At 42.5% G+C, this 23,572-nt stretch overlaps 1 protein-coding gene across 1 annotated transcript in view; it reads right to left on the reverse strand.

Annotated features, from left to right (window-relative positions):
* Positions 1-19,362, reverse strand: part of LOC117756617 (pleckstrin homology domain-containing family G member 3) — a 34,072-nt gene extending 14,710 nt beyond the window's left edge. The window contains 3 exon segments of the mRNA XM_034577201.1: positions 799-1,340; positions 13,446-13,513; positions 18,935-19,362. Of these exon segments, the coding sequence (XP_034433092.1) occupies positions 799-1,340; positions 13,446-13,513; positions 18,935-19,047 (723 nt within the window). The 5' untranslated portion in view covers positions 19,048-19,362.
* Between the last annotated feature and the right edge of the window lie 4,210 nt (positions 19,363-23,572).

Raw genomic sequence — 23,572 nt, forward strand, 5'->3', positions numbered from 1 at the left:
CACGGAAGATTGAAAGCTGGGGAGGTTTCTTCGTCTGGAAGTTGTTTCCAGACTGCAAAAGGTAGAAGAAGTGATAAGAGATAAGTTTGTTATCTCTTTGAGTGGTAAAATCATTCCTGGCGGATTTTCCATGGGTCACATGTCTGAGATGAGGTTTCTTCTATCTCTGACGAAGATCATAGAGCCCAGGTTTCCTGCCATGAAAGACCTGCACTGTGTCCCAGTTTTGACTGTGTTTGAACTCCAGATATGAGCACGCTCTGTGGGCTACAGGCTGTAAATTTTCACTGCACTGTAAATATACAGAGTGCTTTATGCAAATCACTATGACCAGATCATAAACTCCACAGCCTTGGAAATCTATAAACAAAACACAATTGTCAGATGTCAGACATATATTTTTGTCAACCGCCCAATTAGTTTAGAAAGCAGGGAATCAGGATATATCCTGGTTATAAAAGGAAAAAGAGCAAAAATGTATTGGATGTTTTACAACGCCCAGACTCATTTTTTGGCCACAAACCGACTACACATTATTTGCTCTCCACAGCCGCTGAGCCCAATTCCCCCTATTTTGGCTCCAGGCTGTATAAATTCAGCAAATCACCTCCAGAGAGTTCTGCAGACACTGAGCCACAGCTGTCCATTAATCCAAGGCAAACACATGCTCCAAATGCACTGAATGCTGATGATTTACATTCTACAATATCAACCAGTGGCTCACAGTGAACTTGGCTGAAAACGGCAAAAGGAAAATCCAATTTGAGTACAGTCAGCTTAACCCTGACATCCACTCACCTCCACAATGCTGCGCAGGTCCTTGACGTACATGCGTTCTGTCTCAATGATCTCCATGACAACACGGTCCACGTAGGTCAGCTTCGGGTTGGGCGCCATGGCGTTTGTGACGACAGGCGAGGCAGTGATGTGAGGTATTTCAGCGTTCACCTTCCTGTTGGATGCAGCGTTGTTGTTGTTCCACTGGTGGCTGATCACCCGGGGCTCCAGCTTTTCCTGCCAGCGGCCCCTGGAGCTTGTGAAGGTGGGACTCTGGTCCCCAGCCTGTTCGCCGTTACCTTTGGCCGGACTCAGCTCCAAGTCTATGTCCTCCCCGCACGGTATGGGTGGGGTGTTGGAGGAAGGTATTGCGATGGTGCTTCCGAAGAGGCTGCGACTGTCGCGGGATGAGTCCGAGGACAGGGTGGACACAAGGCTCACTGGACGTTCACCCTCTCCATCCAGTGGCTCCGCACAAAGTCGGCTGTAACAGTCTTGGCCCAAGTCCATGTTTGCCTGGTCATGATTACTGGTGAGGAGAAGCGAGGAGAACTGAGGAGATTCTGGAACAGGAGAGAGAAACAAACGCAGAGGCGTCAGAATTTGAGAGACACTGTAGTCAGTGAAACAGAAATGGATATCTGTCTCCATCTTTCTGGAGACAATCTAATCTACTAACCTCATGGCTAATTGCAGAAGGTAAGTGCTTCATACATAAAATACCTCATAAAAAATACCTTTTACTGGAGAAAACGTGCTATGTCTGCTCTTTTCAATCAATGCCACATATGCATACTTGCCATGTAACCTGTCTTCCAAGAAGCGACTGTTGCACTAAATATTTAAATTTGAGATCATTTTTGTGATATTTGTTGTTTCCTCTAGCTTGCAGTTTCCTGGGCTATAAGAGACTAATTGGGGTGATGTATTGGTGCTCTCCAACAAAGCTGCTTCATTTTATTTTTTGTATTTTATCCTTCTGAACCAGATGCAAAAATACTTTGTATATAGAACTCTACAGTAAACATTAATGTTGTTTTTTCTACAATCCTGTTACTGTCCAGACACACTTTAGTGAATTGTCTTAATGGTGGTCTTCTCTCAGCAAGTGCACACATAGCAGCAAGGCATGACTGCATTAAGACACTGCAGAGGCACCAATCACGACGAATATAATTCTGCAAACGTTCTAGCTACATTGACCAGACTTCTATCCATGAATCAATAAAAGCTCTGCGCTTTGTGTTTATTCTCCCAGGCTGAGACACGGAGGAGTGGTTTACAGTAAAAGCCTCAGCTCAAATCATTACTGACATGGCCTAATTGCAACGCAGCATATTCTATGGAAAACCCAGCCATTTCCTCTTGTTCTTTTGACTGCTGAAGGCTGGGCCTTGGAAAAACAGAGAGGGAAAACTAATGGGAAGAAAAAAAGATTGGAGAAAGGCACCCAGAGCTTTGTTTATATGCCTTCATTGAGCTCCGTCTGAATTTAAGAGAAATGGAATCCATATTCAGTTTCACTTCCTTCCTGACCAGATGGGGAATTTTCCCCACAAACGTTTCCTAAATATAAGAAACCATGTCGCTGTGTGAGAATGGGCACTGAGTGCCCACTGAGAGGAGAGCTCTATTTCCTTTAATATTTACAGGGCAAAGGGGTCAAAACCATTTTACCCAGCTAAAGAAATGGGGCTTTGTGATGAAATTTAACTTCAGACTAATAAATAGAAATGAAAAAGGTAGAAGCCATCGTTAAGCTAAATATTAAGTTACATCATTCCAGTAAGTGCTACTGCTAAGTGGAGATGAAGAGCATAATTTCGTGTTGATAGCCAACAGATGTAGATTACGTCACAAGCCTGAAATCCACCGGTGTTGACAATCTTTAAACTAAGTAGATGTGAGTTAATGGTCAGGGGTCCACAGCTCATAATAAAAACCTGAAGCTGTAGTAAAAAGATATTTTGAGGGTACATCGACTTGGAATAGAGAGACTGGTGCTGCTTTCATTCCCCCTCCGCACCCTGAACGGATGTTCAGCTCAACACATTGATAGGTTTTGTTTTTTCTCGACATGAAAACCACTTAATCGCTCAGACATGGAGCCCAAGAAGTAATTACCACGTGTGGCTGAAGAAGATGCTGTTGTTCAGTAAAAGTGGCATGGTGTTGCTTTAATAAGCATACATAATTGATGTACAGTGTCTCATATATATCCAGTTTTATAGAAGACATACAGTACAACCATTTACAGCTCTCGTAGGAATAAAGGCATAATAAAAGCAAAATATATGATTTGTAAATTCTTGAGAAAAGTGTGACGTTCAGCTAGTTGATGGGACACACACAGACACACAGACACACACCTCTTGGCATCCTCAAACTTTCCATGAGTCAGGGCTGAACTCACGAGAGTCTTGTTCTCGCTGCACTACTTGTTCCACGGTCCAAACTGGGCTGCTCCAACAACACTGTTCCCATGCACAACCTCACGGGGAGTAAAGGATGATTTGGCAACCAAGAGCTGACCACTTCAGAAAACTCCGTTTACGCTCCCTGACAAAATCATAGGGTTGATCGGGAGTGTAATGGGAAGCTATTACCCTCACTACACCACTATGAATTTGAATAAAGCTTCCATATCCTTTGTCACTTCTGTCTTTACTTTTGGTTTTGAGCTTCCCCCTGTGTTTGGCATGTGAAATTCCCTTCCTCCTTCCTCCTCTTCTTCCCACCCATATCTTTCAATAATACCGCTGCTGTGCTGCAGACTGAAGTCCATGCCAAGTAAAAGGGGGGGGGAACAGCACAATGTGGGCTAAGGACAAAATCAACACCATACTTTCAGAATATAACCTCTCCTGATTGCATAGAATCATTATCTTATATCTCCTTATGCATATTTCAAAGTGGTGAAATAAAAGATACAATTAGCTGCTCTGAAATGACAACGTCAAACTTGAACATGCACTTGACTCCAGCCCCAGCTTAGCTCCACAGCTTTGTTGACCACTTCAGATACAGGCTCCACGGCTGACGTTATCTGTGGCCGATACCACACCACATATTTCAGGGGAAAACCACCACGGTGGACCACTCGCTGACTTTGTTGAAACGCGCGGTGCAGAGGAATGCAAATGACCTGGTCAACATGCAAGTCCGAGATAAGCCAAGAACACGGTCCCGTGTCATGCAATGCAAAGTTTTTCCATCCTGCCAGTCACAACGGACAAAGACTTGTGATCTGCATCCTTTGTGGCTCACGCGTTTTGATGCTGTTCTCTCAATATACTAAATACACAATCCTGATCATACAGACAGTGTAAATGTCACAGTGTCTGGTCTTGCTCAGTCTCTTCAGCATCTGCAAACACTTATCACCAATCTCTGAGGGATCTGAAGCCACTGTGGCAAGGCCATGCCCATTACTGTGCCACCCAGTTCTTAAATGTAGAGCATCGGTAAGTGTCTGGTATCAAATTCATCCTTTAAAAAACATACAGTACATGTTTTCACTTAAATATAGCAGAGTAGAGTGTATGTTACCTGGTATCTTTTTAAATATATAATAGTTTTGTTAATGTTTTTTATTTTAATGCGACCGAAACTACAGTGTTTACTTAAAGATATTTTTGTGAATTTCACATTTATTGATGGGATAGTATGCATGCAATTAAGAGAGAGAGCAGGGAAGACAAGCAGCAAAGGGCAGGGTTTGCTCCCACAATCCCACATGGTAGTGTGGGCAGCCCGGCAGTGTGTATTTCTTTGTTTTAGCCATTGACGGTACGTAAAGATGGATGACAGGACTGCATCCCAAAAGTGAAGCCAAAGGGTCACAATTGCCACCTCGCTGGATACTGTGTAGGTCATAAATCCTGCCTCCTCCATGTTATTTGAATTTGACCAAAGTACATGTTTAATACATTTTTCTCGAAGATGGTTTCTGTCATTTTAGGTCGATTTTAAATCACAAAAAGTGCTAAATCTTCCGGTGAGTTTGGTTTTATTTACTTGTTAGATGCTATGAAAACTAGGTGACCCATCACGATTGACAGCTGAGACGGACTCGTGATTGGTCAAGCGTGTGTATCAACGGAACCTCTTTACTGCAGCTCCATCTCCTGATCGCTACTGCTCAATGGTTAGCGGGAGGAAGTGGAGATGCATCGTCCATCTTGATTTACAGTCTTCAGCTGTCCTGATTTGTAGGCCTTCATTGGCTTTACTGCCATTGGTGCTTTTGCAGTGTTAACAGTCATAGCCTTGATGATAGAAATGGGAAAATGGATACACAAACCAAACGATGAACAGCGATTTTCTTTTCAGCAGAAGAAATTCATCAAAAGCTACAGCTGCTTTAGAGCAATTTGTTAACATTAATGTTAATGGAAGGAAAAATTGTTCTTGGGATTAATCCGTTAAAACCTAAATACCAATTTAAGTTTTGGCATAACTGCAGCGAATGGTCTATAAAATGAAACTACCGTACCAGGGGCAGTGAACAGCTCACACTAGTTTAAAGCATCTGTTTTCTGCACAGCTACCATTTGGCCCAATTGGCTGAGGCTGTCAAATATGAACTCGTGTTTTTCATGTACTCACTGCATCTGCCCTGTTGGTCGAGAGAAGAGAAGGCTACAAACTGTTCTTAATTCTCACATGTGAGGGGAGCATTCATTTACATTTACTTTTTCAAATTTTTTGTTAAAGTATGATCTGAAAGCATTCATTTACAAACTTGTTCTTGTGGCCCGTCCTTTCACACAGCTCAGTGGACAGACCTGTTAAACCACACCTCACAGAATAGTTGTGGAGACGGCTTTGTCCCCTTAAATATATGGTCCAGTGAAAAAATGTCCATTTCAGAGTCAGAAACCACAATTTTACAGCATAAGTACACAGCCTTGACAAAACACAACACTCTCTTTGTTTCACAACTGCGTCAATACAGTTGTTAACTCACAGACATAACCATTAACCAAGTCAAGGCTGGAGAGACAGTGTAGTATTTGGACTCAGTTAGATGAATTTTTAACCTCAATAACTCAAAGCAAAAGTTAATTTTGTCTCAACAAAGTCACCAAGAGTGTAGAGACCATTTTATCATTAACAGATTACAATACCTCACATTCCTGTGTGTGCACAGATTACTAATGTTGTTGCTAAAACAAAAATGGTTGGAATTCCAGTAAAAAAAAAAATCCCAACACCTCATTGTAATTCTTTGAATTCCAGTTTCCTGTCTGTTAAGCCGAGGTTAACATTTACAGACAAAGGTGTGTTAATGCTACGAGCATGACCTTCCCTTCTCTTTTGTTGACTCCCCCGAATCTAAATCCCCCGGACAGAGGCAGTGATGCTGTATGACAATACAGCGTTTGTAAAGGTAACGTTAAGTGATTTTATATGAAGAAAATTTCCAAATAAAATACTGTCATGCCAAGTCTGAGTGTATGACTTCATTTGATGAGAAGCAAATGTGTGTGACTAGTGTATGACAGGTGATTTGTGGAAAAGACCTGGATCTGTTTCCCTGCTGAAAAGCAGACAGGACGTTCTCTCATGAGGGGCTCGATGACTAAGCAGTCTAGAACTAATAATGTAAAGTCTACGCTTGCTTCCTTTTCAGTGTGAGCTTATCAGAGGGTTGACAATGCAGACAGTTCATAAACTTGTCCGCCTCTGACATCATTGTTACGCGAATGACATGCAGCGCCTAATAAGGTGGTGCCAGAGGTGAACAGAAACTCAGAAATGGATACCGCTGCACCTGGTTATTAACTTTTCCAAAAAGGCCACAGTCACGAGTATGACAGAGGTGATCTCTGTCTGTCTGAAGTTCTTCGTGTATGAGATATAAAGCATTCTTTGTGTAATAATTTTTTACATGCTTGGTTAACGACAGACACATTGAAGAAACAGTCTTCTTGCAGTAAGCCCTACAGATGCTGTCTGATTTGGCACACAATACTGATGCATCATTTTTTATAGCTGAATATCCCCACCTTCTCGAACATGATGAGCCCCAGCATGCAGCCGTGACGCAAGTTGTTCGTTGTAAAGCCTTGAGAGTACTTGACTGGCATTACCACATCAATTCATGCAAACCAGCTTCTATGCAGATGACCATGCAAATTCTACCCCGGACAAGCTATAGTTTTGTTCTTTCACATTCAAAACCACAAACTAAGCCTGTGCCTGGTTTATCCAACTTGTGTTTCATACTCTTTACAGGATGGAGCTATTAAAGTTCTTTATATGCAGTAAATTGGAGTAAAAAATGTAGACTTATTGGAAAAATAAATACTATAGCACAAGTTCTACACAGAAAGATAGAATTGTTATCAACAGCAGATTACAATCAAGTTGACTTTATAATACAAAGAAATCACAGACCTCTTTCCCATTCTAATGTGTCAGTCCAGCAGTGAGGAAATTCTTCCACCAAAGTAAGAAGGTGTAAAAGTCCAGGATTATTTCCAAATACAAATTTTCCAAGCTCCTCTCCGATCCCTCCTGTGACCAGACTTTAATGTGACGAATGATGAGTGTTCCATACACAGTTCAAGAGAAGCTGTTTGCCAAAGAGACACACCTGCATGAGTGTTTTTAAGAGAACTTACGCTAGGACTTGTGATATTGTGTCTGGCTGCTGACCCTTCGTGATCAAACCAGAAAACAGAAGAGAAACAGGAACAACACAGCGCATATTGATGTTCAGCATGCAAATACTTATCCTACAACTGCAGATTCACTTAGCATCTGAGAGAGAGTGACTTTCTCTGCAGCCCTTCTGAATACCAATTGATTGGTTTGCCTATAAAAAAAATCAGCCGACCTGAGACTTTCACAGACGTATCAGTTTTGGCTCTTATATCAGCTGATGTATCAATATTGGGAATTTTTGACTCCCGAATATTGTTATCGGCACTGGCCCCAAAAAAATCCATATCAGCTGGGCTCTAAAGAACATTAGATTATTTATATGCTGCCACTTGCATCAATGTTCAGTAATTTCCTGAGTGTGTAAAACAAACAATAAGAGTAGGAGTGTAAGCACTGTGGGCAGAAAATCCCACAAAAAGTACAAGCCCCTACCTGCTCAGTTAAGTAACCTACACAGCCGCTCCTACCTTCCTACCGGATTCATCCTGACGCACCTATCAAAAGGTGATAAATATGAACCCAGCGTACCATGAATCATATCTGACACAGGCTTGATCACACATGTACGATCAGGAATGATAAAACAGAGAAAATATTGGTAACTTCAGTGATATGTTTCCTCATGATGAGTCATTCCTTGTTTCCTAGGTGCCTGGCACTGTCTTGACAGCTCCAAACATTAATTCCAACACCTTGGGCCTTTTTCTTTTTTTTTAAACAAGTGCTGTTAATTTAGGAAAGAGCTACACAAAATGAAGTCTGCTCAGTACATTTTGCAACCTTTTCTTATGACATACCCATATCTTACTTGGCAAGGTCTAAAGCACATTCTTGCTGATTTCTCACCTGTTTTTCCTCACTATTGCTTGAACCTGTTACTATTTGTGGATTCACTGACCAGAGAAATTTCATCCCCCACATTAAGACATGTAACAAGATGGAAACTCCTTGTTCCTAATTGGCAGACAGAAAAAAAACAACTTCAAACTGGCTCTCCAGCTGACCGCTAATCCGCTAACTTATCTTTCAGAGCCAAGGGCACAGTGTGTGACCCTGTTTCCCTCGGGGATAAAGAGAGAATCATGTTTGCACTACATCTTAATAAAGGCCTTCCGCTCCTCAACATTCACTCCCCACTTCCTTCTTCCGCACCCCTCCACAACCTCAGGCCACTCACCTCCCCCCACAGGGGATTTTGGGAGAGGGAGGTGTTCTTGTGCTGATCCCCATGAGAAAAACTCCTCCTTACCTGGCATCGCTGAATAGCTGACCCCCCAGGAGGGCAGGAGGCGCAAGCAATAAGGGTGCCGCAGAGGATTAAGCCCAGAGTCTTCACAGACCATTATCAAACAGCATGAGTCAGAACACTGGTGATTAGACACTGAAACGTGGATTTACTTCTTATCCGTTGATGAAGGAAAGAATTCAGATCACTTCAAGAGTTTTCTTTGAACTTTCCTTGATACTGTAGGTACAGAATGATTTGATTTCTACCTGCGTTTAGCCTCACAACAAACCTTCAATCCTGTGTTAATAACTAGCCTGAGAGACGGTAAATAAATCACAGTGGACAACAAAGACACACACACACACACACACACACACACACACACACACACACACACACACACACACACACACACACACACACACACACACACACACACACACACACACACACACACACACACACACACACACACACACACACACAAATTGAACTTGCATTCCACACCGACAGTCAAGGTCAAACTGTTGTGCTGGGAAGTTTTGGGGGAATTCTGATGAGAGTCAATAAATTTCAGTCAACTGTGTGTTATTAAATATCAGAAATTCTTGTAAATGTTTTTGAAATGCTTGTGTAAAACTCTGAAAATGTCTGACAAAAAAGCAGCAAAAAAAGTTAGGCAAGTCTTGCAAAGTGCTCGCGTCAGGTTCTCGGAAAAAACACAATTGAATCAATCAACCTTTTATTTACGCATCAACAGAGACAGCAAAGGACAAAACCCCCTCTCAAGAATTAAACGTACAATCTGTAACTTTGGCCGCTAGGAGTCTCTCAATCAAAACAATAACAAAGACTAGTTTGATGACATTGTGAAGCAGCGTGGGATCATGGGAGATGTTGTCTACACCACCATTGCTGATGAAAATCGACCTGACTCAGGCGCAAATCATGTTCACAGATGAGTATTTAGGTTTTATTCACGTTATGCAACAAGCGGCAACGATGCATTATGAGTGACCAATACAAACATTGGATGGGAAAATAAGCCAACTGGCTAACTGGGTAGTAGTGTGTTTTTCCTTTGTCTTAGGTCATTTGCACTTTAAGTTATATAAGAGACAGACAAAGCAACAGGTAAAGAGGATATGATGCAATTAAAAGGCGACCAAAATGAAACGTCCCGTTACCTCGAATAAAATGTTGGATTTGTCAGGGTTTGAACATTTTTGGAAACCTTTAAAAAACGAGATGTTTCAAAGAGGCAGGATTCTTAATGTTACAAATGTACAAAACATAAAGCTCAGTTTTAATCCTGTAAACCTCCCCTGTGTCGGACCGTGGCTCTTAAAGGATCCAGCCGTGCCAAATGACCTCAGTGCATTGGCATGTGATGATCCACTTAAGAAACTCCTCCGTTAACAAGCCCCCCCCCACCACCACCACCACCACCTCCACCTCCACCAAGAACCCTTCAGGCTGTAGCAACACTGCCAGCTCGTGATCTATTCAAAAACTCACATTTCCTCTGGACAACACACACCATCTGGGCTCCGAGGTGCGAGTCCATTGTAAACTTTACCACCAGTTTGACAGTCTACAACCAAACTGCGCTCCTGTTAGCGCCTCTCTGCAGAGTCCACACAGGCTGGTGCGGGACAGCTGTGTGAAGTGGAGGGAGGTCGGAGGGGGGGGGGCACTTCATTTACTTCACATTTAGCTGTTTATCACATGCAGCGTTATAAAGGGTGTGATGCTGTTCTCCCTCTAGTTTAGGCCTTATTAACACTTACTTTATACTTGCTTTGGCACAGAGCAGTTCTGTTTTTGTCCTGCTATAATAAATTACACGCAAGAGCATTAATTACACAAACCATCTTCTGCAAAAACATGTAATTACCATCACGAAGCCATTATTGTGTGTAGCATCATTTGTGCGCTGCTTGCCTGCGAAACCATCAACTGAATGTTTTGTGGTGTTATTCGGGAAGACGATAAAGAGTTTTATAGACTCAAATGAGTTCCTAAGAGGTCATCGAACAGGAACACCCGCAGCAGAGAGCCTGTAACTAATGTGGGTAATCCACCTTAAGAGCTCTATAAGGAGGAATGCCATTGTAGGAGCTGTAAAATAATTTACATTGAAATAAATTCTTTTGTGACGGGAACGGGAGCCTGAGCTAAACAATGAAATGAAGCACAGTGAAGGTAGGAGCTGTATACATTCTACTACAATTGCAGCCATGTTATGTAATGACTTACATAAACCTGTGCAACTTGAGCAAGACGCTGCAAACATGGAGGACGAGGGACTCTCTGGAGTTTCAGCTGAGTGTCAGTGCATGACTTGAAAACTGAACAGGAGTGGATTCAGGCTCACCTGAGGCTGCTGGTAATTAATGCTATGGGCGATTAAGCAGAGAAAGAGTTCCAGTCAAGAAGTTCCATTAACAAGCCCACTCAGAGACGCAGCCATCCCTGCCATCATCTATCTGTGTCCACAAGCCTCTGCCCACTGGTCTGGAAAAGCTGCAGTGAATGGAGATGATCCCTCAGTCCCCCCCAGAACCCCTTTAAAGCTGTACAATCTGCACACGCAGCTACATTCCTGCCTGAGGTTAAGTAAGTCAGCAGGAACCCTTATCTTTGAGAGGGCCGCCTCAGGTCTACTGATGACTTAAGTCCCTATCACTGGATTGACAACCTAAGCTACATCCATACCACTTCGTTCTAGTTAGAAACTCATCAACTCCGAAACGGATACGCCTGGTGTCCACACTACTCCGGAGGGTTCAAGCCGCTAAAAGTTTGAAATTGCTGCTTGTCCTCACAGGCTGCATTTTTGTCTCGACAGGCAGAAACTGAGATGTTTGGAAACAATGACATAGACACTCACAACCGCTTGCTGATTGGGTCTATGCAATCCCGACGTAGCCTCCACGTAATTGTCAGGCCCCTATCACATGACCCCCTTCCAAAGGAGGAAAACAACCGGCATCAGCCTCAGCTACCAGTGTAGAACACAACATGGACAATCAGTTACAAGCGTTGCTGACCCTGTTGTTTTTGCTAACAGCTGTATTTAACAGCCGTTAAATTCTGCATTTGCCTACATGCATAGGAGATTATCTATTCTTCGAGCAATTCCTGTTCACACTGGCACACGCATATGTACCTGGGTGGTCACAGGATATGTGTTGGTATGGACGGGGATCAAAACTGACGTAGAGCTAAAAGGCTTCTGTGGACAGAGATGGTTTAGGTTTTAAAATGCTGTTTCCAAACAAGAACATATGGATGTAGCCCTAAACGTACATTTGTTTTGGTAACATTCATATATTTCACATGTGGGACACAATCATTATAATCACGCAGGTTCACATTCCACCATGGTCATGAAAGTTTAACTTTGGTGGAAATTATGATGGGTCTCATATACTTTTCCTGTCATCCAGATTGGCCTGGAAAAGTATTTAGAAAGAACAATGGAAAAAACACTTTCCGCAGCTGGGAAGAACACCTGGGTAGATCTTGGAGCACAGCCCAAATATTATCCTTCATGCTGGTTTTGACTGATCATGCCTTGCGATGCCCAAATCCTTTTAGTGGTAAAAATAATCAAAACACTTAACTTAAAAAATCCCTGGGCCCTTCAGAGAAATTTGAGCTGGACCACAACCGTGTCATTGTTTACCTTGACCAGACAGGGGGCTTCCTTTCACCATGTGCATTCCTCCTGCCTGTTAACCGATTCCAATCATCACCTCACCTAGATAGCGCACTACCAGCAGCCCTGCCCCTTAATTACCACCCATCCATCCAAAGCAGGAGAGCGAGGTCAGTCACACATTAACTCCAACTGGTCCACAAACAACAGCACTGAAAGCTGCAGAGGGTGTTCCATCAAGCCAAGGTGATTTCGTGCTCCACATCTGAGCTGCAAAATGAGCTGTGAGACTGTGATGTCAGCGCAGAATGGCCTTTAGAGGAAATAGACAAACAAATTTCCATGAGGGCGGCACACGTCTCCCAAAGCCAAAAGCTTCTCCCGGCCAAAGCTGAACCAAAAGGGACAGGCGTACGGGAAAAAGGGAACCATTGACACATTGGTATTCTTCAGCCAAAGTCGAAGCCCAGTGCCAAATGTGTTCAGTGGAGAGAGGAGGCGTGAGGGGCGCTTGGGGGTTGAGGGACAGAGCAGGCAAAGAGATACAAAGAGTCCCTGTGTCAATGCAGTGGCTCTGCGACTGAAGATAATGAACGCTAAAATAATATGTAATTTGAGTGGCCCCCAGCATACAAGGTCAGCACCGCTGGCTAGACTAACCATCTTGGCTGTCGGTGATTCTGACACATTCTGGTTGGATGTGCGAGTGTTCAGGAGTTTCAGTTGTATGAGGAGGGGGGGGGGGGGGGAGGGGGGGGGGGGGGGGGGGGGGGGGGGGGGGGGGGGGGGGGTATTGGCCAAGCTCCACAGACACACAAAGAGCCTCTCTGCCAGCTGGGACTGTAGGAGGGGAGTTCATTGCTCTCTCAGCTCTGCCTCCACATTTCCTCTATTCTTCAATTCCAGGGATTTTTCCATTCACTTCTACTGTACTGTGTTTCTTCTGTGTTTCTTCTATGTTAGCACAGTGTCCCAGCTTTCAACCAAACCCACCGTCATTGTAGAACTCCTGCTCATTAAATCCCCATGTCATAAAACTGGTCAATTCATAAACAGCAATTACCAAAGCATGGATTACACTGGTTATAATGGCATTGACCTTACCTTCCCCCATTGGGCCCTGGTGGAGAGCAGAATGGGACCCCTCTGGCATGGCACTCAGGCCTCTGGAGCTGACAAAACAAAACATAAAAGGTTCAAACACATCCCTAGCAATATATGTCCAGACTTAGTAGTGACAGCTTTGAAATACTTTTGATGATTTCAAAAGACACTTTTGGTTTCTCTACTCACGTTTTTCTTGACTGACCCGGCTCGTGGAGAGCAGAGACAAGGTCTTATATAGAGCTAAAAGGGAAATTCTTCTCATTCCCCTGGTTGCTGCTCTGCATTAGCTCATGCCGACCACTTAGTAATGTATAGTGTAAGCAGGTTTGAGATATGAAGCAGCTGACTGTGATATAAGCTCATGCTAATCGGTAGAAAAAAAGGGAAGGAGTGAGAGTGAGTCCAACTTGCCATTAATGGGCACTTAAGAGATTTAGCAGCTACAAAGTAAATATTAATGGATTTGGGAACCTCTGACATTTGAGCCATATAAAAACAATTGACCTCCACCAAGAAGGCTATGTTTTCACTCCTGTACGTTTGTTTGATGGTTTGTTTGTTTGTTTGTTTGTGAGGAAGAATATGCAAGAAAATACTCAACATAAACCTCCTTCATTGGTTTGGCAAATGTTCTAAACAAATCCACGCCACATCAAAACAAGTCTCTCATCATCAGTGTAACTGTCCAGTGAGATAACAGTTTCACGCCTGGTGGCATGTATTTTTCTAATCCCTCATGCCAGGCTGTGGTTCTATTAATGATGAGATATGTCCCCTCAGAGCCGCTATGCAGCCAGTTTCTCACATCACTGCCTCCCTGGCTCCTTAACATGAGAACTCGTCTCTGTGTGATTCCTGGTGAGCCTCCGGCCTTTTAGACATCACATTCTTGGGCCAGCTAGATCAGAGGAGCAGGAATTCTTCGGGGATTAGGATGGGCATTGTTCCTAGTGCGTTTGCTGGCCGCTGTGCCAGACTGACAGTCAGGCCAGCCGAGGCCAAGCAGAGTCCGCTGCCAAGAGGTTCGCCAATTAAGATGTGCAGGCATGCCAGGAGCAAAGTCACAGAGCTGGTTCTGAACATTAAGACCACTGGTCCCTGCAGCTGCAGCCTGGACTGACGTAAAACTTGTTTACTACACACGAACCTCTGCAGCCACAAAACCTATTTTTTTTCTTCAGTTTAGGGCAAAGCAAAGCACACGAGTCAGGGAAAAATCTGTCCAACGTATCACAATGACATGAGATTTATTTTTTGAACTCATACACAAATGATTTTTGGATTGCAAGGTCTCTTTGACTATTACTGCAAGCGTTTTCAGACATGAACTCTGGAAAATATCCAGAAAATTGGGTCTGGACACTTTTTCTTTCACATATGAAGAACGGAGCAGCAGATGGAGTCAGACGCGTTCACAACAACAGGAAAGTGTCAAGAACATTCGGACAAGGGAACGAGTGGCACCTGGCTAGATCATGCAGGACGCAGGACATAATGTATAAATTCCGCGGTGGAAATCACATGTTTCTGTTAACAGCAGATTGACATTGCTGCCGGCCATTATCACCTTAAGCTTTCAAATCTCTTCTTTCCAAGTTGACATCTTCTCCTTGTATGACGCCTCTTTTTCCTCCTGAGATACTGGTTTTTTTTTTTTTTCAGTTTTGTGTCACATGTTAGAAACGTATTGACATAAACTCTTAACCTTTCCTGCTGTATTCTCACATACATTAACATGGACATTTTATCTTTAAGAGCAAAAGGGATAAGAAATTACTATATGATGTTGATTTATGCTTCTGCAGGTCTTCCACGATGGAGATTCCTCAAAGCACCTTTGATTGAGCTTGGTTAATTGATTTTCAAGTGGTGGGTTAGTTTGGGAAAACCCTTGACAAGTGGTGTTCATGTTGAGGGGCAGGCTTTGAAATGGTCTCAATGAAAAGTGAACTCATAAAATCCTCTGATAATCCTTCCCACTATGAGCTCTGAGCTAACCGACTGAGCTTACTGACCAGACCCAAACTATGCTAATCTTCCTTTGGTCAATGAGAGACTAGACTAGGAATAATGGGCTCAATCCCAGATGCACTGTAGACGTCTGGGCCTTAAATGTGTTTAACCAATGTCTTATTGAAGGTTGCAGGTGGTAAAAAATGGTTTGGTTGGCGATAATGAAATGTTGAAAATGTCTAACAGGACATTTTAAATCCGTGAAACCAACAATCATAACACTTCTAGACAGAATTCAACAATCGTAAACCAACATTTTTCCCTCCTTTTTTGCTGACATACAATAATTCCAAATCCGTGTTTTCCTAGGGAGGGGGCACGGACAAATTTAAGATCCTAAAGAAAACACTAAGCACAGACTAACATTCATACCAAACTCACCACCTGTGCTTGAACTAGCTGCCATTTCACACAAATGGGGGAGCATTTGGTTCCCACAGCTGATGACTGCATTACCCGCAGCATGAACCTCCCACATGGGAATCTGCAGCTTGCCCATTTAATTGAAGGCAGATGCTGCAAGAGCCAATCTGATGGTTATTAAAAGACCTGCAATGGCTCACTTCTTCAGATGGGCTGATAAACCTCCTTGTTCCTCTAATCGCCGTGGCTTTACACTGATCCAGGCGGTCGAAGCCTGAATTCCTTTCTTTAAAAACACAACAAACAGATGATTTAGAGGAGGACAGATGCTGACCGAGATACTGCGCTCATGCAAATAAAGAGAACATTTATTCTGAGTCATCACCACGAACCTGTTAAAAGACAAAATACGCACGAACACACAGATCCCTTGAACCGAGACCTCAGGCCTGACACGTTCAAGGAAAAAGGTCCTCGGGGAGTGATGAATATCTGCAGTATTTTTCACCACTGACAGACTGTCAAGGTTATAGCAAGAAGTGAAACCACGGAAAATGTGTAGAAAGGAAGCGAGAGAGAAACATGACTTCTGCTATCAGGTAGACATGTCACTTTCTCTGTCTCTCCAGGAAGGGATATATTGTCACAGACAAGTTGGAAAGGATGTGAAATCATATTTAACCAAGAAGACTGCTGCCAATAATGGACTGTATTTACATTTAAACCCTGATGTGTTATTCCAACAGTCTCCAAAGAAAACACCTGTCCAGATTGAACTATTGCAAAGTGATTTATGTGCAAAACTGATGACGTACAGTTTGGACCCACAATCAGAATCCAAAAAAGGAACTGAATCAGCCTTTTGTGCAGCAATTAACAAGACAAAATGTTTTCTTTTCCTCATGCAGAACAATTTGATGGGACTAGAGGCTAAAAATAATCCATACAATTGCTGCTGCGCTTCTCTGTCACAGTAAGCGACCTACCGCATCACGCCGCATTCACTGCCTGTCCCAACAAGGCCCACGGGAGTCTGAGAGCATGACATAAGTCCTCTGGGACGTCTCTACTCAGACACGGTGGAGCGGATTTCTTTAGGGACACCGTCAGTCTGGACGGATGTTTATGTTTAGAACAAATAAAAATCCAATTTAGCCTGGCAGGCTGAGGTCCAGAGTCCAACGGGCTAACCAAGAAATAGAGTCTTTATTATTTCAGCACTGGTGCCATGTTTATTTTGCATGACCTCTCTCTTACCCTCTACCCTGACAGAAAATACCCCTTGACAAACAGCTTTTCTGTGAGTGCCCTCTTTCCCACATCACTGCTGCAGTTTGTCCACTGACACACAAGCCTTGAGAGACTAACAGCTTTTCATTCACTGGGGAAAACAATAAAGCCCTGACAGTCTCTCTTCATCTCAATTAAATACAACAGCTCCAACAAAAGGCGCTGCCCTAACCCGTGACTTCCCGCAGACGCGCAGAGTACGAGCCTCTTATTTTAGTCCGCTGCATTTTTCAGCACGCTGTTTAAGAGTGGACAATAACCGATCCACCCCTATGAACACCCGCAGGGCACTGTGAGGAGTTTTGCCCATATGGTGCACGTACACACCCTGGCCCAAATAGCCCGTAATGGGAGAATAATTGTTCCCCGCTGTGCTGAAAAGAAGGAAACAGCTATTTTCACCTCCACGCCAGTGACCTATAACCACCAGAATGCTTACCTGGCAAGTGAAGTTGGCCAGTGCCATCTTATTTGGGAGATGATATGAAAACAGTTCCAGAGTTTAAAAATCTTTAGTGCTGAACAACCGGGGGGTTCGTGGTCCTCCATAGAGTCCTATAGTGTTTGAAGGGGGGAAAGCAGACACCGAGCCTGGAAATAGAACTTTCAGTGAGCCTATTTAAAGGTGCATTACACCACATCTGCAAACAGCTCCCCCGTGCCTCCGTGAAAGCTCCTCAACATCATAACAACAACAATTTAAATGGCACTCTGTAGAACGAACACCTCCACCAAAATCCCAACAGTCCACTTACATTCAATCAAGCCACATCAAATTGCACACACTCTTTTCAGACACCCACCGAAGTCTGGACATTGCCCTGAAATTTTCCAGAGGGGCCACGCAAATGTCCGAGTCCATTGCTCAGGACATTTTCCCGAAATGTTCCTGCCAGCCCCCTATTAAAGCGTCAACAGGAGGATTTACAGTAGGCAAGTGGGAGTGTTAATGACTTTTCTAACACATGATGGATGCAAAACTAAAAAACAAAAAGAATACCAATATCTCAGGAAGAAAAAAGAAGCCATACAGGTAGAGGAGGCCTACAAAGATGTCAACTTGGAAAGACTGAAAGATTCGAAAGCCTTTGGTGTGCTATAAACAAAAACATGTGATTTCTATGTCCTGTCACCTGCATGCTCAAGCCAGACGCCAACCCGCATCTGAATGTTCCAGACATTTTCCTCTTGCTGTGTTCTTATGTGTGAAAGACAAACTGAAAAATTTCTTAAACCAATTTTCATGTGTGAAAACAGTCCCCTAAATATCAAGATCCATGCTTTATTCCCTGGGAAATTGGTGAAAATGTAAAAAAATAAAAATAAAATAAATAAACAAATCCGGCAAAGTGATAAATATTCCCAGATCCATCCCTTCTCCACGTCCCTAATTCACGCCAAATTTGAACAGGCTCTTTCTTGGCCCAGTCCCATCCTTCCACCAGTTTCAAATATCTGTTCAGTACTTTTTTTGTTTAATCCTGCTAACAGAGAAACAAACAAACGGACGGGGGTGAAAACATAACCTCCTTGGCGCAGGTAAACATTCTGACCTCCCTCTGGTGTCTGCTGAATCACTTATGGCACACACTCTCCACTGTCAAACAAACACACTGTGTATATGGTTCGAGGTTTAAAGCTGACCTTTAACTCTCACTGTGAAATCCGAGCTGTGACTTGCAATAGCTTGAACTTCACGGTCCCTTGAGATCCTGGTATCTCCTAAGCGGCATTAAAAGCAGTGTTAAACCGCTGCATAACAAAGAAAGTGACGCTCGGATTCTGCAGCTCTGGTAATTTTAATCACAGCTGCAGCATACCAAGACTCAGGAGGAAGAATCCAGGAGCCAAGTCTGTGATCCAAGACACACTCGGGCTGTTTCCTGTCTGGACCACCTGGAAGAGAGCGTTGTTCCTTGCGTCGAAGCAACATTTATCCTCAAAATGAAGTTCAGAGGTTATTGTGTTGACGGGTCAAGTGAGGTCAGAGGAGAAGAAAATGAAACTTTTCACTGGTAACTGATTGATTTCCGTGCCATTCTTCCCCAGCAGCTGGACGGGGCGAAGTCACTGACCTATGAATAGCCTGCATTTAAAACCTCACTGAGTCTCAGTGGGGCGCTCATTAGAAAAAGACAATCAGGGCTCCTGGGGGCCAAGTATGGACACCATAGGGGGCTGGTGGAGGGGGAAAGAGGAAATGGCAAAATGATTCAGCCGCAGCATGGAGGTGAGTTTGTGGGGGGGGGGGGAAAGTCTCATCCCCCTAAAAAAAAAAAAGACAGGAAAAGATAAACTGCAGCAGCTGATCAAAGTCCAGTCAACTGAGAGAGCAAAGTCAAACACAACTTATCTGACTGAAACTCCTGCTCTCTCTCTCTCTCTCTCTCTCGATCTGCCGGACCTGCAGCCCGCATGTCACAGAAACTACATAGAAATACTCCTCACATCCGTGTGCAGTGAACACGATGAGGCTTGTGGGGCTCATCAATGCATGGAGGTGCGTTTAAGTGCTTTGAATTTGCTCCAAAATGGACAAAATAAAAAAGGTTCTGTGTGGTTTCAATGGTTTGTTTTGGTGGATGTTCCTTGTAGTTAACGAAAAGCAACTGAACACACAGAGGGGACATCCACTGTGTGTAGCTACAGCACCAGAGAGCTGCTCGGACCTGTTATTTACCTGTTTTCACCGCCAACGCTCACTCGGCTAACTCTCGGGTGAAACTTATCAGAGGAACTTCACGTACCGAGATTCGCCGAAGTCTTTCCCCCTGGTCCTCGGCGGATTGAAAAAGGTTTTCCCCCGGTGGTTTTCTTGGTGTGAAGCGTCACGTTACTCCGTCACTTTGTTCATTTCACATGGTAGAAGCCGCTCACACACACACAGACACACACAGAAACACACGCACACACAGGTCAGGTCAGCAGCTCGGACTGAAACTCCGCTGCTGCTCCAGGATGATGCTTCTGCTCTCTGCTGCTGCTGCGTTCACGTCCCCGGGAAATATGGGAACTTCAAGTGAACGCCTCAGGAAGAAAAGCGACACTCCTGGGATTCTGAGTCAGAAAAGAAAAATATGTTGGTTTATTGCTCCAACTGCACATTCTGTGTGGTTTCTGAATGTATCATTATTATTATTATTATTATTATTATTATTATTATTATTATTATTATTATTATTATTATTTGCTGCCCTTTTTGTATTTGTATTTTACTTGTGTCGTTTAGACATAATACTATAATGTATAATTAATTAATGCTTCTTTTATTCCCTGTATTCTATTGTTGATACTGTAATCTTGGAGTAAGCTGGTACAAGAATTTCCTTTGGGATTGATAGTCTTATCTTAACTTAGCTGGTCTTGTCTTGTCTGGTCTTGTCTTATTTAATAATAATAATGATAATTATCTATATTGTTTTATTGCCCTATTGTGGCTCATCTGGACTGGAAATGACAAAGAATACTAAATAAAGATAAAGATCTTTATAGGGTTCTTTTATTACTTTACTTTCTGTCTAATGATAACACTGGTTAAATAATGATCGTTGTTGGTATAAGATGTATTAAGTTTAATTTACAATTACATTATTATTATTATTAGTAGTAGTAGTAGTAGTAGTAGTTTTACCATTATTGTTATTATTATTTATTTTTTAATCAGTAGTAGTAGTAGTAGTCCACTAGTCTGAAAAAAAGTCTACTTTACGAGGAGTAAATGAAGGCAACAAAGCAGCGCCTGTTTTTGACAGGCCAGTGTCATTTCAGTGAAAGACAGATGTGTTCCCACATCCTAACATCTGGATCACACCGCTTGGCCTTTTACTCCAGTATAGTTTCACAAACAAACAGAGAGCAGCTGATTATTTTTCACTATAAAAGTAACTTTCCATGTGTGTGCGAACCAATGACAGGCCTGTGAAAGGACATAACAAACTGTCACCCTGACAATTACATTTATGAGGGTCAGCTCGGCAGAATGGTGGAGCTCACAATGGTTGGCTTCAGTGAATCAATTGGTGGGTGATACTTTATATGCGGCTGATCACATAGAGAGGGGCGCCTTTGCTTTGGGGGTCTTTGCCCTCCTCCTGGAGATCCTCCCCATGAGGCCTGTGTTTAGAAAAGGCAATGTGCTGCTTGACTTCAGTCAGTGAACACAATGTGGAAATGGACATTTAATTGTTCTTCGGAGGCGTATAGGACTGAACGTACTCCAGTAAAATGTGCAAGTGAGATGTCTCGATGATTATATATATATATATATATATTTTTTTTTTCTATTAAATTGAAAAGAGCAACAAATTATGAAAAAGACAAAGATGTTATAATGAACGAAATGAAGTTTAAGTAGCTTTAGGTAATTTGAAGTGGCTGCTAAGGCAGAAGATTTGAACAATCTAACGAACCAATATCGCCGTCTGCTGGTGTAAACATGGTAATGCATGTGCCCTGTGTGTGGGTGGCGTCTTCCTGCCAGTGAAACTCCAATGTTAATGTTAAAAGAAAAAAAATATATTCATGTTTTAATTAATTAACAAACAAATAAATAAATTGTCAAACAAATAATTAAATATCAGTATCTGCACAGTCAAAACTTTTAATAGGGAAGTGGTGATGAAAGTCGGTATCAGGATTACAATGTTGTTCTGCTACTTGACCACATGGTCACAGGGGTTGTGAATTCAAGTTTTCAATCTATTACTTTAGCTGCTTTCGGGAATGAGCTCAACATGGGCTCTCAGACCTTGTTACTGTGTTGTTAGAGGCCACAGTTGAACCTGCAGCTGTGGTTTAGTCTAAATCCAGCTGCTGATTCCTGTAGAGGTCATCCACAGGCAAGCAGTCATAATAATCCAACTACTTTATTTTTGTTACATGTAGTTTTGTTGCTAATTTTGCAAATAAATGTTGCTAGTTTATTTTATTTGCTTTTTGTGCCAGACTAGAGGATTTCTGATTATCTGAGTGACTGACTAAAGAGATCACTAGTGACTCTGCATGAAACAAACTCACAACCAACAGACATAGAGGAAATGTGTAGGTAATGTAGGTTATTGTTAATGTCAACAGAAAGTGTGTGTGTGTGTGTGTGTGTGTGTGTGTGTGTGTGAGAGGGTGGGTGTATATAGGCTACTGGAAAAGCTACACTTGAAATTCCAATAACAAAAAACAACCTGTACTTATGTGGCCTATGAGGAGCTTGGATAATAGCTGTGTGTTACTGTAAATAAAAAAGGGAACTGTCGTCGGAGGGAGGTTGACGATGAGCAAAACAACCTTTAGCAGACAGGCTTTGTCTTATCTCTGTCTCGGCCTCACACAAAATGTGAAAACATCAGCTGTTTGAAACTAGACATGCTGAGCACAGACTCACGGATCAGTTCATGTGTCAAGTTTGTGCGCACATACTTACAGAGCGGATATTTGTGTTTTGGTTTGAAATATTAGAATCCCAGAGGTCACAGGAGAAAGAGCCTGGATGGTATCAGAGCAGCTGTCTTTTATTTGTCTGGGAGATAAGTGCAATTCGTTTGAGCTTAAGAAGAAAACATAATGAATCATAGCTAGACTAAGTACTGTTTAAACTAAGTACTTCTTAAAATACATGATAAACCTTTGTGAGGCCACAAGAACAAACAGTATGACTAATATAGGTAAGTAATAAGTGGGTCGCCACTAACCAGATGGTGGTAGTTAGACCCCAGGCACCTCCAGTCTGCATACTGAAGTGCTCCTAGGCAAGATACTGAAGCCCCGAATTGCTCCTGACAGCTGTGCCAACAGTGTACTATAGAAAAAGTGTGTGACTGCGAATTGTACTTTATTTGTATAGCACTTTTCTATACAAGTAAGAAAATGCCTTACAACAAACAATATGAAACTCAGAAACATTTAAAGTAATAATAATAAAGATTATAAAAGCCATAGAAATCATATCAGAAAAGCTTCTTTTTTTTTAATGAAAATATATCTTAAGAAGTGAGATAAAACAGGTAAAAATCCATTTAGTTGTAGCAGCAACAGCAATGAAGCTGAAAGTGTGTGAAGAACTGCGGAAGTTATCAATCACACTTAGGTGAATAACAACTTAAAACCTCCAGGAAAAAATGACCCTCAAGTACATTTTGGGTTAGATTTTTATTTAGTATAAACATCACAATGCTGCTTACGTCGCAGAGAATCAAATCAGGTCATATGTACAAACATTTGATAAAATGTTGAATAATCAACAGGAAGGCTGCTTTATAAATGTATCAATGTGTTCATCTTATTCTAAAAACACTTTTGAGAAATCAGACAAAAATAATCTTCTCATGTAAAATATCACTTTCTCAAAACTCTACGATTATGTACAACATTATGAATGAGCTGTATTTGTAAGCCAGTGTAACAGTGACGTATGAAACAGCAAAATTGAGAAGGTGGCGTGGCAAGACCTCAGTATATTGGAGGGA

The sequence above is a fragment of the Hippoglossus hippoglossus genome, chromosome 22 (genome assembly GCF_009819705.1).
Source record: "Hippoglossus hippoglossus isolate fHipHip1 chromosome 22, fHipHip1.pri, whole genome shotgun sequence".
NCBI classification, from domain to species: domain Eukaryota; kingdom Metazoa; phylum Chordata; class Actinopteri; order Pleuronectiformes; family Pleuronectidae; genus Hippoglossus; species Hippoglossus hippoglossus.